Source organism: Nicotiana tabacum, chromosome 20, assembly GCF_000715075.1.
Source record: "Nicotiana tabacum cultivar K326 chromosome 20, ASM71507v2, whole genome shotgun sequence".
In the NCBI taxonomy this organism is placed as follows: Eukaryota; Viridiplantae; Streptophyta; class Magnoliopsida; order Solanales; family Solanaceae; genus Nicotiana; species Nicotiana tabacum.
In genome coordinates this window covers 27,326,650-27,341,123 of record NC_134099.1, presented here as the reverse complement: position 1 = coordinate 27,341,123, position 14,474 = coordinate 27,326,650, and the positions used below count along the sequence as shown (strand labels likewise).

Below are 14,474 nucleotides of genomic sequence, written 5' to 3'. Positions count from 1 at the left end.
GTTTGTTTTTTCAAAAATAAACAATCAATTCCCTAACCGCTATTTCTTTTTTTTTCAGTTTCAAAATATTATTCCTGATATTCACAAGTCAGTCAACACACAAGTCCGAATCAAATAAATGCGCAAGTAGTAGCAAGTAAGATGCATCAGGATGGTCATTTTCATTTTTTGGTACACCTGTCCTAGACAGACCCAACCCCTGTGTTGAGCCTCCAAAGTCAAATGCACGTGATGCAAACAAACGTTCCTACTAGGGATCCGGCATGAAGCTGAGTTATTCTAGGTTCATAACATGGGTATTTGTTCTAGACTGTGTACCCGAGCGGACAACTCGAGTCGAGGAGGGGGCTACGTACCGGGGACCCGCGGGGTCGTCCGGCTTTGTAACTTATCCGGCCTCTTTCTTATTTTAGGTATTGACACTAACAGAATAGGGAGTCTCGACCAGCGAGCTTCTCCCCGGAGGTAAGAAGAGAAGGGTTTCGGCACAGTTTATATGTACAGTTCAAATAATATCAAAGCGGTAAAAGCAGCATTTAGCACATTAGGCTCAAACATGTAAAAATCAGATAAAACCAAATATAACAATTTATCTAAGCTCGAATTTCTAACCCTGAACCAGTGGTTCTGGGTTTATATCCCCAGCAGAGTCGCCAGAGCTGTCACACCTCCTTTTTCCGCCCCGCAAGGGGCGTAGGGGAACGTTCAGCCTCGCATCGACTGAAGCACAAGCTGGTCGATGCAGCAGCGACAGCAGCCGTAGGAGCTCGACAATGCAGTAGTGAAAGCAGCCATGGCGGACTCCTATTTTTTTTGGAGGAGGAAACGAAACAGTTATGGTTGGAGGTGAAGAAAGCTGAAACAGTAGCAACGGCATATTGCAGCCAAATCAGTGGCACTCTTCATGGTCGCAGCTCGATTATCTGAAGAAACGGATGACGCAAGATGCAGATGAAGAAGCGGACGACGCAGCTGGAGCGAGGACACAGAAGCAGCTGGAATGGAGTAGCAACGACTGGTTGTTGACGACGAAGACGCAGCAGTAGCGACCATGGATGTCGAGCTCGAGCTTGAAGGTGGTTGTTTGGTATTAATGGAGGACGGGGAGGTCGTTTGGACGCGAGGGTGGTTGTGTTGTTTGGTGGTTTGAATGAAGAACGAAGGAGGAGGAGCAGAAGTTGGTCGTGAGGGGGAAGGGAAGTAGCGAGGGCAGCCATGGTTGGCTTGGGGTGTTTGGTATTTTGGAGAAGAAGAAGCCAAAAATGGGGGCGGATGTTTTTGGTCTTTTTTAGGGTTTTTTTGTCTTCTTTCCTTTTGTTTTGTTTTTGTGTTGGACAAAAATGAAGAAGGGGTGTTGGGTCAATGGGTTAATGGGGCGGACCGGGTCGACCCGATCTGAAGTGGACTGGGTCATGGAGAAGATTGGGCAATTATTCGGGCCTGAGGTTGAAATTTGAAGAAGTGGCCCAATCCGATTTTTCTTTGTATTTTTATTATCTTTTCTTCTTTTATTTCCTAAAACTAAATTATAAAAATACTTAAACTATTATTAAGAAATAAATTAAGTTATAAAAGCGCAAATTAACTCCCAATAACAATTAACGCACAATTAGGTAATAATTAAGCATAAAATTGTTCATTTGGACGTAAAATGCTAAAAATGCAAAAGATGCCTATTTTTGTAATTTTTAATTTTTGTAAAACTCATTTAATTACTAACAATTGTAGAATTAAATCCTACATGCAAAATGCGACATATTTTTATATTTTTTATTAATTTAACAAATAAGCAAACACAGACAAATACAAATAATTATCCAAAAAATATCACAAAAAATACTCAAAATTGCACACCAAGGAAAGTCATTTTATTTTGCATTTTTTGGGAGTATTTCTCATATAGGACAAAAATCACGTGCTTACAGGTATTTGAAAGGTACTGCAGATTTAAAGCTATGCTTTGGCGATGGCAAGCCTGAACTTGTTTGTTACACAGACTCTGATTTAGGAGGCAATCTTGATAATTCAAGATGCACTTCCGGTTATTTGATCACTTTTGCAGGGGGAGATGTTTCTTGGCAATCTAGACTACAGAAGTGCATAGCTCTATCCACCACAGAAGCCGAATATATTGTTGTCACAGAAGGTGCCAAAGAACTATTATGGATGAAGGAGTTTATTATTGATCTTGGCTTTGAGCAGCCAATGTACATCTTATTTTGTGATAATCAGAGTGCTATCTGTCTCACCAAGCACTCCACTTTTCATTCTAAGACCAAACATATAAATAGAAAGTATCATTGGATAATAATGGCCGTGGAAGTGAAATTATTTGAGGTTGAGAAGATACACACTGATGAAAATCCTTCGAATATGCTGACAAAGGCGGTGGTTGCAGATAAACATGAATTTTGTAGAAAATTGGCAGGCATGAAGCCTGTCAATAGTTCCTCTACTTGAAGACACATTTATCCCCTTGACTGGAGGGGGAGTTTGTTGGGCACATGCCCATGTTGTCTAGCCAAAGGCCCAATGGCCTAATCCTATTCTCTTTTGGTTTTCATTCCTATTTGGAATTGGATTCGGTTTATTCCTATTTTGAGTGGGTTATGACTTTAAGAGAAAGCACCACTCATGATCTATAAATAGGACAACCTTGGAGAATTATTCTATGCTCATTGATACAAGTCTTTGAAAGACTTAAGCACATAAGAGTGGTTTTTGAGAGAGCTTTCGTCAAAAGAGAAGAGAGAAGAAAAATATTTGTTTTGCTGCAGATTTTTATTCCGACCAGCCAACTTCAAATCACTTTTCCGATTCGTTAACCGTTGGATCGGGCTGAAATTGTGACTGAGTGTTCGTAACATCTTGGTTTTGGATTTGAACGGTGGAGATCGGATTTAGTGGCTCGTAGTATCTTATTTAGAGCCTTGAACAACAGCTTCATTTTTGTGGATTATACTCTTTCTTCAATTGATTAGTTGTTGCTCTTGTTACTCGTGTTTGACACTTGTTGTGTAGCCAATTTGGAGAATTTTTGTAACCCTCTTATTGTTATAGTGGAGCTTTTTGGATCTTTGTGATCCCGTAGTTTTTACCTTCGATTTGAAGGGATTTCCACGTTAAAATTTGGTATTCTTTATCTTCTTTATTTTCGGGTTTGCCTCTTCCTCGACATAACAACAATGATGCAGTGGAACCTCTTATAAAGCCCCAGTGGTTTGTCAACTGCAAAAATATGGCCAAACAGGCTTTGGATGCTGTTATGGATGATGACAATCGGAAAATGGAGATCATCCCAAAACAATATGCTGCTGAATGGAAAAGGTACTTTCGGATCTAGCCCCTAAAAATGCTTTGATTAAATGACTGCAATGGTTTAAATGAGATGCTAATTTGTGTCCCCATTACCCTACCCATGTGTAGACTAGTGCATTTTGATGGGTCTAATGACTGTTTTAGGTTCTATTCGTTATTGTCTTTTGTTTGTGGTGGAAATGGATATTCTATCATTTACTTTTGTGCAATTATCTCATCAGATATAGATGTGTACATGCAAAAAACTTGGTTGTGTTTTTTGTTATGGATTTTAAATATAAACTTTATAAAGGATGTTTTGTGCTCTTTTCTTGATTCATCACTTGCATAAAAATTTGTTGTGTTCCATGTCACAAAGACTTGTGTGGTGAACATGCAGATGGCTTGAGAATATTCTGTGATTGGTGCATCTCAAGACAACTTTGGTGGGGTCATCGTATTCCTGCTTGGTATGTGACACTGCATGATGATAAGAAGAAGGAATTTGGTGTTTGTGATGATCACTGGATTGTTGCTAGAAATGAAGAAGAGGCTCGAGATTTGGTTTGTAGGAAATTTTCAGGGAAGGAGATTGTTGAGCTCTCTCAAGATCCAGATGTGCTGGATACTTAGTTTTCATCTGGTCTTTTCCCATTATCTGTATTGGGGTGGCCAGATGATACTGCGGATTTAAAAACGTTTTATCCAACTTCGGTTCTTGAAACTGGACATGATATTCTCTTCTTCTGGGTTGCACGTATGGTGATGTTGGGGATAACACTGGGAGATGACGTACCATTTACAAAGGTTAGCAAACTTCATCATCCCTCGTAGAAAATGCCAATTTTTCTTATTGAGATTTATGGTATACGTGGGTTTGATTCTTTGAATCTATTTTAGGAGCAGTTGATAGCTAAGATAGTTCTGTTTCCATGATCCATGGCTTTTTCAGTGCTTTAAACAGAATTTTAAGTAGAGTGCTTCTGAAAGTTAAATTTTCTTTTTATCCACTTATAAAAAAGACAAAAAAATCCGTATTTTATCTACATGTAGTTATGTAACTTGATCTTTCTGTTGAGATCATAACAGATCTTATTTATTTTAATATGTTTTGCAGGTTTATTTGCATCCAATGATCCGTGATGCACAGGGACGTAAGATGTCCAAATCATTGGGAAATGTTGTTGATCCTCTTGAAGTTATTAATGGAATTACCCTTGATGATCTTCATAAGAGATTAGAGGAGGGCAACCTGGATGCCAAAGAACTTGAGAGGGCGAAAGAGGGACATGCAAAGGACTTTCCTAAAGGTATTCACGAATGTGGTGCAGATGCTCTTCGATTTGCCCTAGTCTCATATACTGGCCAGGTTTGTCACATTTGTGTCTTGAAATTTAATAAGATGTTTCTTTTGAACTTTCTTTGGATATTATTAACCTTTTTGTTTTGTCCTTCCAGTCCGATAAGATCAATCTGGATATCCAGAGAGTGGTTGGGTATCGTGAATGGTGTAACAAACTATGGAATGCCATTAGGTTTGCCATGGATAAACTGGGTGAAGATTACACCCCTCAGACAAAGATAGTTCCTAGTGAAATGCCTTTTAGCTGCCAGTGGATACTCTCAGCGCTTAACAAGGCCATAGCGAAAACTGTCTCATCCCTTGAATCTTATGATTTCTCCGATGCAGCAACAGTGGTATATTCATTTTGGCAGTTCCAGCTGTGTGATCTGTTTATAGAAGTAATCAAGCCATACTTTGTCAGTGATAATCCAGAATTTGTATCTGCAAGAAGATTTGCTCAAGACACTTTGTGGCTTTGTTTAGATAATGGGTTGAGATTGTTGCGGAAGCCAAATGTATAGAGTGTGAATAAGTCACAACTACTATACCAAAAATTATGACAACCACCAAATAATAAATAAGACAATAAAGCAATAATAAAGGGAACACCAGAATTTACGAGGTTCGGCTAATTTTGCCTACTCCTCGGACACAACCAAATATTTTATTCCACTCCAAAAATACAAGTGAAATAATACTAAAGAGAGAAGATACAAATGCCTTAAACAGATGAGAAGGCAAATGAGAGGTGTGTTTCAATCCTAAACATTAGGCCTTCTTTTATAGGGGAAAAATCCCCCCCAAACTTAACTCCCAACCAATGTGGGACTTTGACATTTTGCCAAACTTCAACAAATCTCCACCTTGGCAAAATTCCACATTTTCAATTCTCTCTCAATAACAAATTTTGGTTGTGTCTTCATCTTCAATCTTCAGTGTTCAACAATGTTGATCAAATCCAAACAATGTTGAAACTTGACCGCAGTCACCACCTTTGTCAGCATATCAGCAGGATTCTCTGTAGTATGAATTTTCTTCACCGTGACTCCACCTTCTTCTATGATTTCTCGTACGAAATGATACCGAACATCAATGTGCTTCGTCCTTGCATGATAAACTTGGTTCTTCGCTAATTGAATAGCACTTTGACTATCACAAAAAATTGTGATACCTTTTTGTTCAACACCAAGCTCCTTTAGCAATCCTTGAAGCCAAATTGCCTCTTTCACAGCATCTGTAATAGCCATGTACTCTGCCTCTGTTGTAGACAAAGCAACTGTTGACTGCAAAGTAGACTTCCAACTAACTGGTGCCTTTGCAAAAGTAAACACATAACCAGTAGTTGATCTTCGTTTGTCCATATCACCCGCAAAATCTGAGTCACAATATCCAACTACAAACTGATTGTCTTCCTGCTCAAAAACTAACCCGACATCTACAGTATTATGAATATACCGTAGAATCCACTTCACAGCTTGCCAATGCTCCTTCCCTGGATTGTGCATATATCTGCTAATAACTCCAACAGCTTGTGAAATGTCAGGCCTTGTGCAAACCATTGCATACATCAAGCTACCAACAGCATTTGCGTATGGTACCTTTGACATATACTCTCGTTCAGCTTCATCCATTGGCGACATAGTAGTACTTAGCTTAAAATGGGAAGCAAGTGGAGTACTAACTGGCTTAGTCTTGTCATCTATGCCAAAACGTTGAAGTACTCTCTTCAAATATTCTTTTTGAGATAAACAGAGTTTCTTTGAACGTCTATCTCTAATTATCTCCATGCCAAGAATTTTCTTTGCCTCACCCAAATCCTTCATCTCGAACTCCTTCTTCAGTTGAATCTTCAACTTATCAATTTCTTCCGAATTCTTGGAAGCTATCAACATATCATCAACATATAGGAGAAGATATACAAAGGAACCATCTTTAAGCTTGTGCAAATACACACAATGATCGTATTTGCTTCTCTTGTACCCTTGCCGCAACATAAACTCGTCAAATCGCTTGTACCATTGTCTAGAAGATTGTTTCAATCCGTACAACGATTTTTCAAGTTTGCACACCATATTTTCTTTTCCAGCAACTTTGAATCCTTCTGGCTGAGTCATGTAGATTTCCTCCTCCAAGTTTCCATGTAAAAACGCAGTTTTTACATCCATCTGAACTAGTTCCAAATCCAATTGTGCTACCAAAGCCAACATAATTCTAATGGAGGAATGTTTTACAACTGGAGAAAACACTTCATTGTAATCAATTCCCTCCTTTTGAGCATATCCTTTGGCCACCAATCTTGCTTTGTAGCGAACATCTACTTGGTTAGGAAATCCTTCCTTCTTTGCAAATACCCATTTGCACCCAATTGCTTTCTTTCCCTTCGGGAGATTGGCCAATCTCCATGTATGATTCTGATGAAGGGACTGTATCTCATCATTCATGGCAATCCTCCACTTATCTTCTTCTGAACTTTGAACAGCGTCTTTATAAGTAGTAGGAACATCATCAGCTACAATTGAGGTTGCACAAGCAACCGTCTCTATGAGACGAACAGGTTTCGTTATTGTTCTTTTTGGCCTGCTGGTTGCTATTGATTCAAGTTGTTGTTGAGATTCCTGAGTTGGAATCTCCTCTACTGGCTCTCCTTCCAGAGGGTAATCTTCATTTGTTTCCTTCTCTGCTTCTTGTGTAGGAAAAATAAATTTTCCCTCAAACTCCACCTGCTTAGAAGCACCTTCATTTTGTTTGGTATCTTCTGTTACCTTATTTACCATAGCAAATTCATCAAAGGTAACATCTCTGCTGAATATTACTTTCTTTGTCATAGGGCACCATAAGCGATATCCTTTGACTCCAGAAGTAATTCCCATAAAAATAGCCTTCTTTGCCCTTGGATCCAATTTTGACTCCGTCACATGATAATATGCAGTTGAGCCAAACACGTGCAAAGAGTTATAATCTACAGCAGGTTTTCCGTACCATTTTTCAAATGGTGTTTTGCCATCAATAGCAGCAGATGGTAGACGATTAATGAGGTGACATGCATATGTAATTGCCTCAGCCCAAAATTCTTTGCCCAAGCCAGCATTGGACAACATACACCGTACCTTCTCCAGCAAGGTCCGGTTCATACGTTCTGCCACTCCATTCTGTTGTGGTGTATGTCTAACAGTGAAGTGTCGGACGATGCCATCATTTTCACAGACCTTATTGAAATGATCATTTTTGTATTCACCTCCATTGTCTGTGCGAATACACTTGATCCTCCTGCCTGTTTGATTCTCCACCATCGTCTTCCATTTGAGAAAAATTCCCAGCACTTCATCTTTGTTTTTCATTGTATACACCCACACTCTTCGAGAAAAATCATCAACAAAGGTTACAAAATAGTGCTTCCCACCCAATGAAGGTGTTTTGGAAGGACCCCAAACATCAGAGTGTACATAATCCAAAATGCCTTTAGTATTATGGATCGCTGTACTAAATTTAACCCTTGTCTGTTTCCCTTTGACACAATGCTCACAAAACTCCAAGTTGCAAGCCTTTACTCCTTTTAACAATCCTTGATCTGATAGAGTTTTCAAGGATTTTCCTCCAGCATGTCCCAAGCGCATGTGCCATAGCTTGGTTGCTTCTGCCTCTTTGTCGTCACTGGATGTCACTGTCGCTGTCCCAATAACTGTACTGCCACGATAGCGGTACATATTATTATTCTTCCGATTAGCCTTCATTACCACTAGTGCACCGGAGCATACTCTCATCACTCCATTTTCTGCAATGATTTTGAACCCTTTTGATTCTAGGGCTCCCACAGAGATGAGATTCTTCTTCAAATCCGGTACATATCGAACATCTATCAATGTTCTGATCATTCCATCATGGTTCCTTAATCGTATTGAACCAATGCCATATGAGGTAAGAGGGCTGTTATCCGCTGTGTGTACGACTCCATATTCTCCTTCTTGAAATTCCACGAACCAGTCCCTGTTGGGACACATATGATAGCTACAAGCCGAGTCCATCAACCATATGTCTGAAGATGTTGATGACTCTGTTGTAACTAATGAGAAGTCTGAATCATCACAATCAGCTACATTTGAATCCATAATGGCCTTTCCATTGTTATGTTTGGCCTTATTCTTCAACTTCGGACAGTCTTTCTTCCAGTGCCCTTTTTCTCGACAAAAGGCACATTCATCTTTGCTGGGTCTGGATCTTGACTTGGATCTTTCCTTCTTTGTCCTCGTTTGATTTTGAGGACGACCCCTCACAAATAGTGCTTCTCCTTCTCCGCCCTTCTGTTTTTCTCGCTTTCTTTGTTCATAGCTGTACAAAGCCGAACAAACTTCTCTGAGAGAAACTTCGTCATTTCCATGGAGTAGAGTAGTCTCAAGGTGCTCGTACTCATCAGGAAGTGACGCCAACAACATCAAGGCCAAATCACCATCATCATAAGTTGTATCCATATTTTGCAAATCTGTAACCAACTTATTGAAACTGGTGATATGTTCATTCATCGTGGTACCAGGAACATAGGTGAAGTGAAACAGTCTCTTCTTCATGTATAATTTATTTTGACTGTTTTTCTTCAAAAATTTATCCTCCAGTGCTTTCCATAATTTACTTGCAGAAGTTTCCTTTGTGTATGGATATTTCTGCTCTCTAGCAAGGTAGGATCGAATGGTACCGCAAGCAACACGGTTGATAATTCTCCAATCTTCTTCTCCAATAACATCTGGTTTCTTTTCTTCAATGGCCAGATCTAGCCCTTGTTGAAAAAAGACATCTAGAACCTCGCCTTGCCACATCCCAAAATGTCCGGACCCGTCAAATATTTCGACCGCAAATTTCGCATTTGACACAATTCTTGTCATAAGCGAAGATGCCAATGATGACGTATTGTTGACACTTGATGTAGATTCTTCTTGTTTATTGTCTCCCATCTTTGACACAAATATTATTTAATAGCTGACGACACAAATCAAGATTATTTCCTTTCTGGTGTGGAAGATCAGACTAAGCTGCAACCACAGAGCATACTCAGACAGAACCTTGACTCAGTTACCAAGATAAATCTTTTCTGATGTGGAAGATCAGACTATGCTGCAACCACAGAGCATACTTAGACAGTACCTTGGCTCTGATACCAATTGTTGCGGAAGCCAAATGTATAGAGTGTGAATAAGTCACAACTACTATACCAAAAATTATGACAACTACCAAATAATAAATAAGACAATAAAGCAATAATAAAGGGAACACCAGAATTTACGAGGTTCGGCTAATTTTGCCTACTCCTCGGACACAACCAAATATTTTATTCCACTCCAAAAATACAAGTGAAATAATACTAAAGAGAGAAGATACAAATGCCTTAAACAGATGAGAAGGCAAATGAGAGGTGTGTTTCAATCCTAAACATTAGGCCTTCTTTTATAGGGGAAAAATCCCCCCAAACTTAACTCCCAACCAATGTGGGACTTTGGCATTTTGCCAAACTTCAACAAATCTCCACCTTGGCAAAATTCCACATTTTCAATTCTCTCTCAATAACAAATTTTGGTTGTGTCTTCATCTTCAATCTTCAGTGTTCAACAATGTTGATCAAATCCAAACATATTAGATATATTACCTCCATTGGTGTATGTTAAAGTGTAGTTTTTTTTGGGCACATGCCCATGTTGTCCAGCCAAAGGCACAATGGCCTAATCCTATTCTCTTTTGGTTTCCATTCCTATTTGGAATTGGATTCGGTTTATTCCTATTTTGAGTGGGTTTTGGCTTTAAGAGAAAGCACCACTCATGATCTATAAATAAGACAACCTTGGAGAATTATTCTATGCTCATTGATACAAGTCTTTGAAAGACTTAAGCACATAAGAGTGGTTTTTGAGAGAGCTTTCGTCAAGAGAGAAGAGAGAAGAAAAATATTTGTTTTGCTGCAGATTTTTATTCCGACCAACCAACTTCAAATCACGTTTTCCAATTCTTTAACCGTTTGATCGGGCTGAAAGTTTGACTGAGTGTTTGTAACATCTTTGTCTTGGATTTGAAGAGTGCAGATCGGATTTGGAGTCTCGTAGTATCTTATTTCGAGCCTCGAACAGCAGCTTCGTTTTTGTGGATTATACTCTTTCTTCAATTGATTAGTTGTTGCTCTTGTTGCTATTGTTGTTCCGTGTTTGGCACTTGTTGTGTAGCAAATTTGGAGAACTTTTGTAACCCTCTTATTGTTATAGTGGAACTTTTTGGATCTTTGTGATCCCGTGGTTTTTACCTTCGAGAAGGGTTTTCCACGTTAAAATTTGGTGTTCTTTATCTTCTTTATTTTCGGGTTTGCCTCTTCCTCGACATAACAATTTTTCCCCCTTCTTTTCCTCTATCTTTTTGCCATTGGTTTTAGTGTCATGGTCTAGAGTCTTAATGATTATGGTCTAGAGTCTTAATGATTACTCTAAGCTGTATGGGATCTATTTTCGAAAAATCTCTATATCGGATCACCCATGTATGTTGTTAAACTTCTCGTCAAGTATGTGTGAAAAGAAACTAATGTACGCAATTTGTTTTTCAAGAATATGTATTTGGAATATGTTAGCTTGCTTGAGGGTCTGAAAAAGGTAGATTATCAAGATGAGTCTAGTAGTGGAAAACATGACTTAATATAATGCTCCATGCTAGCTGCTACATGATTATTATGTTGTTTAATGTCCATGTTTTTTGACGTCTGTTCATTTTTTCAGAGCTGGAATAATGATAGTGTGGAAGCTGAGATGGAAAAGGTTTCATCAATTGTTAAAGGACTGAGGTCAAAGAGGACATTGTTGCCTCCAAAGGAGAGATTTGCAAGGTAATCTTCTGTGAACTTAATCTTTTCATATAAAGAACATTTCAAGTGACATTTTTTGGTTCTTTTGGTATCTGTTCGAGGGAAAAGTTATATGGTAAGACAACTTAAAAGCAAATTTGTTCTATATGGAAAGAGTTAAAAGTAGTCAAAGTTTGGGTGGGAGTATATTAAAAATAAAGAAGTTTCAAGTGCCTTTTCATTAAATAATCGACAATCAATGAATTAGTTAATTTTTCATTCCTAATGCAATCTCTTATCTTGGTTGTTCATAATATCAATCTTCCTTGCCCATCTTTAGAAGATTGGAATTTGCTATTTCAGCTTTCATACAGCTGCAGTTGATATTACTGTTGAGTTGTAATTTCTTTAGGGACCTATGCTAAAGGTCCACAAGATAAATAATGTATGATACTTTAACGAAGGATACCAGCATGCTATGATCTGCTTGCTTATGTGTTTGTGAATCATTCAAAAAGTTTTAATACATACAAGTGACTGCGAGAGATTGATGTGTTATGCTCTCTTTTTATGGCTTGATGTGATAGTCAAGGAAAAAAGCTTTTCATAAAGACAATAACGACTTTTAACTTTCCAAACTAACGATGGAATCTTGCTATCCTCAGGCTAGAAGCGTTTGTGCTTTGCCGGACAACTGATACCGTGGAGACCATAAATAAACGCAAAATGGAGATTTGTACTCTAGCTACATTGTCATCTTTGAAGGTATCTCTTTCTCTGTCTTGTTTGTTTGTTTTTTATCCGAAACGTCTTCATCTCCTCCTTGTGGTATCTTTGCGGTTTGTGAAAGAAGAGAAAAGTCGTATTGGTATTGTTGCTTATTTATGGTCTGATTTGAGAAGGATGGTTTATAATTTTGTTTTAATTGATCATCGGTATCACCGGGAAAATAAATCCAACCAATGCATGTGGTTTGTGAGTTTCCGCAACTGCGCTGTAAAAACTAGTTTTGTCGTTTTGCAATTGCATAAAAAACATGTCATTCATCCTTGCCTTCCCTATTATTTTATGATAAAGCAAATGATTTTATTAATAATGGAAAAATTTCCCATCTACACAAGTATACTAATAAGTAGAGAATCTACATGCTTATTTCGTTGATACCTTTCCTCTCCCACATAGTATGAAGCTGGAAATAGCAGAAAAGACCATGTGATGGCATATGCATTGGTTTTCAATTATATTTTCTCATTTTTCTTACCGCCTAGCTACTTTTCTTGCATTAATTTTCATCAGGTCTCAAGTGACAGTGATGCAACTCCAACTCGGTGGCTGACAAAAATAGTGGATGATTCTGTTACAGTTTTTCTAGAGGAAAAAGGGACTACTAGTAACTCAGAGACTGAAGTTGAAAGGCTTGAAAAGAAGAGAGAAGAGACGAGGAAGTAAGTGAAATTTCATAGAGTATTATTGTTTGTTTGCAAAATTGTTTTTCTAACTAGTAGAATAAGTGCCTCTGAATTTCTCCCCGGAGCTAAACAATCTGTATTTTCTGTCAAACAGAAGCAAACAAGACGCTTTTCCGTTTAAAGAAAAAATTTAGTATATATAGCTTTTTAGCTTGCAAAAACAGGTTAGGAAAGATGCTGAAGATATTGTGTAAAAGATCAATTTAGGTTTTCACTAGATGTTAATATACAACTGGCATGTTATTCCTTTGATTAATCCGAAATCATGTTCCTCCTTTCCCCCCTGTGTTCTGCAAGTGAGTGCTTTCATCCCAAGGTATTTGTACCAACTTCTGTTCAATTAGTGCTTCCGTTTGAAGAATAGTGCAGAATGACATTTGGCTTTTGTTCACTCGGCTGTCTTCATTCAAAAGTGGACTCAAGTGGATATTGTGAAATTTGAGTCAGTTTATATTGTGAAGTTCACAAGCAGTTCAATTTGCCATGTACAATGTACTAAATCTTTCTTCTTTTGCGGGCAATGTGAGAACTTAAGCAAAATCATGAGTGCCTCTGGCTACAAAGAGAAAGTTCCGCCTAACATCCATGAAGACAATACAGTGAAACTTAGTGTCCTAAAGCAAGAAATGAAATCAATTGAAGAAAATATTGAGCATCCCATGTTAAATTGAGTCGCAAAATATTCAGTCTCATATTTGTGATATACCAAAGTGGTTTTTGTAACTTTTCTTTTCCAACACTTATAATATTTTTGTAACGTTATTGAAGTTGGTATAGATGGGCTATTTCCTACTAAAATTCTCTTGTAAATAATATTTTACCAATTAAGCAACAACTTTTGATCATCAGACTTGCTGTAGATCTCCTTAAAAATGTAAATTAAAAGATTAAAGTTGAATTATAGTTAAACTTTTGACTTATTTAATTTCAACATTATATGATATTATTAACATTTCTGCCCTCAATTCAAAATTGCTGAAGATATTGATAAATGCGGACATATTGCCTTATGAAGGAGATGAAAGACGCTTGAGGAGTTGCTATTGCAATCAAGTTTTTTCTTTTGTGGGTTAATATATATCTGAAAAGGAATAGTACTTAAACTGATATAAAAAAGATAGCTGAAAAATGAGTAGTAGAAACCGTTAAAGCTGATAACAAACAATTTGATCATATTTTTATTTCCTTCACTTTTTACAGAGTAAACATTTGAGGATAGTAGACCAAATTGAGTTAGTAGAATTTAGAGGCTAATGTCTTTAAAATTCCCATTTCCCTGAAATTTAGAAATGTTTTAAGTTGTGATCAACTAATATCCTTTAATTAATAAGAGTGACACATCAATCTTAACTAATATCCACAGGTCCAAGTTGGATGGAAAATGGAAATTACCAAGATCAACTGCATATCCACAGCCAAGCAGCCAACATGAACACAAGTACACAACCAATTGAAACTATTGATATTAACTATGCTTAAGTAAACTTGCATTCCATCCTTCGCCAAATAACATTGTATTTTACTAAATAAAAGTATACTTTATCCAATAGTTTAATAT

At 37.7% G+C, this 14,474-nt stretch overlaps 2 protein-coding genes across 2 annotated transcripts; both read left to right on the top strand.

Annotated features, from left to right (window-relative positions):
• The first annotated feature begins 3,238 nt into the window (after positions 1 to 3,238).
• Positions 3,239 to 5,481, top strand: LOC107798102 (valine--tRNA ligase, mitochondrial 1-like). Its single transcript, XM_075240094.1, has 6 exons — positions 3,239 to 3,327; positions 3,463 to 3,572; positions 3,698 to 3,861; positions 3,931 to 4,104; positions 4,415 to 4,666; positions 4,756 to 5,481. The coding sequence occupies exons 1-6, from the start codon at positions 3,239 to 3,241 to the stop codon at positions 5,161 to 5,163; spliced, it is 1,197 nt and encodes a 398-aa protein (XP_075096195.1). The 3' UTR covers positions 5,164 to 5,481.
• A 5,809-nt stretch (positions 5,482 to 11,290) lies between these two features.
• On the top strand, positions 11,291 to 13,692 carry LOC107825086 (valine--tRNA ligase, mitochondrial 1-like). Its single transcript, XM_016651920.2, has 3 exons — positions 11,291 to 11,489; positions 12,113 to 12,212; positions 12,744 to 13,692. Exons 1-3 carry the CDS (start codon positions 11,347 to 11,349, stop codon positions 12,894 to 12,896), a joined length of 396 nt encoding a protein of 131 aa, XP_016507406.1. The 5' UTR covers positions 11,291 to 11,346; the 3' UTR covers positions 12,897 to 13,692.
• The last annotated feature ends 782 nt before the right edge of the window (positions 13,693 to 14,474 follow it).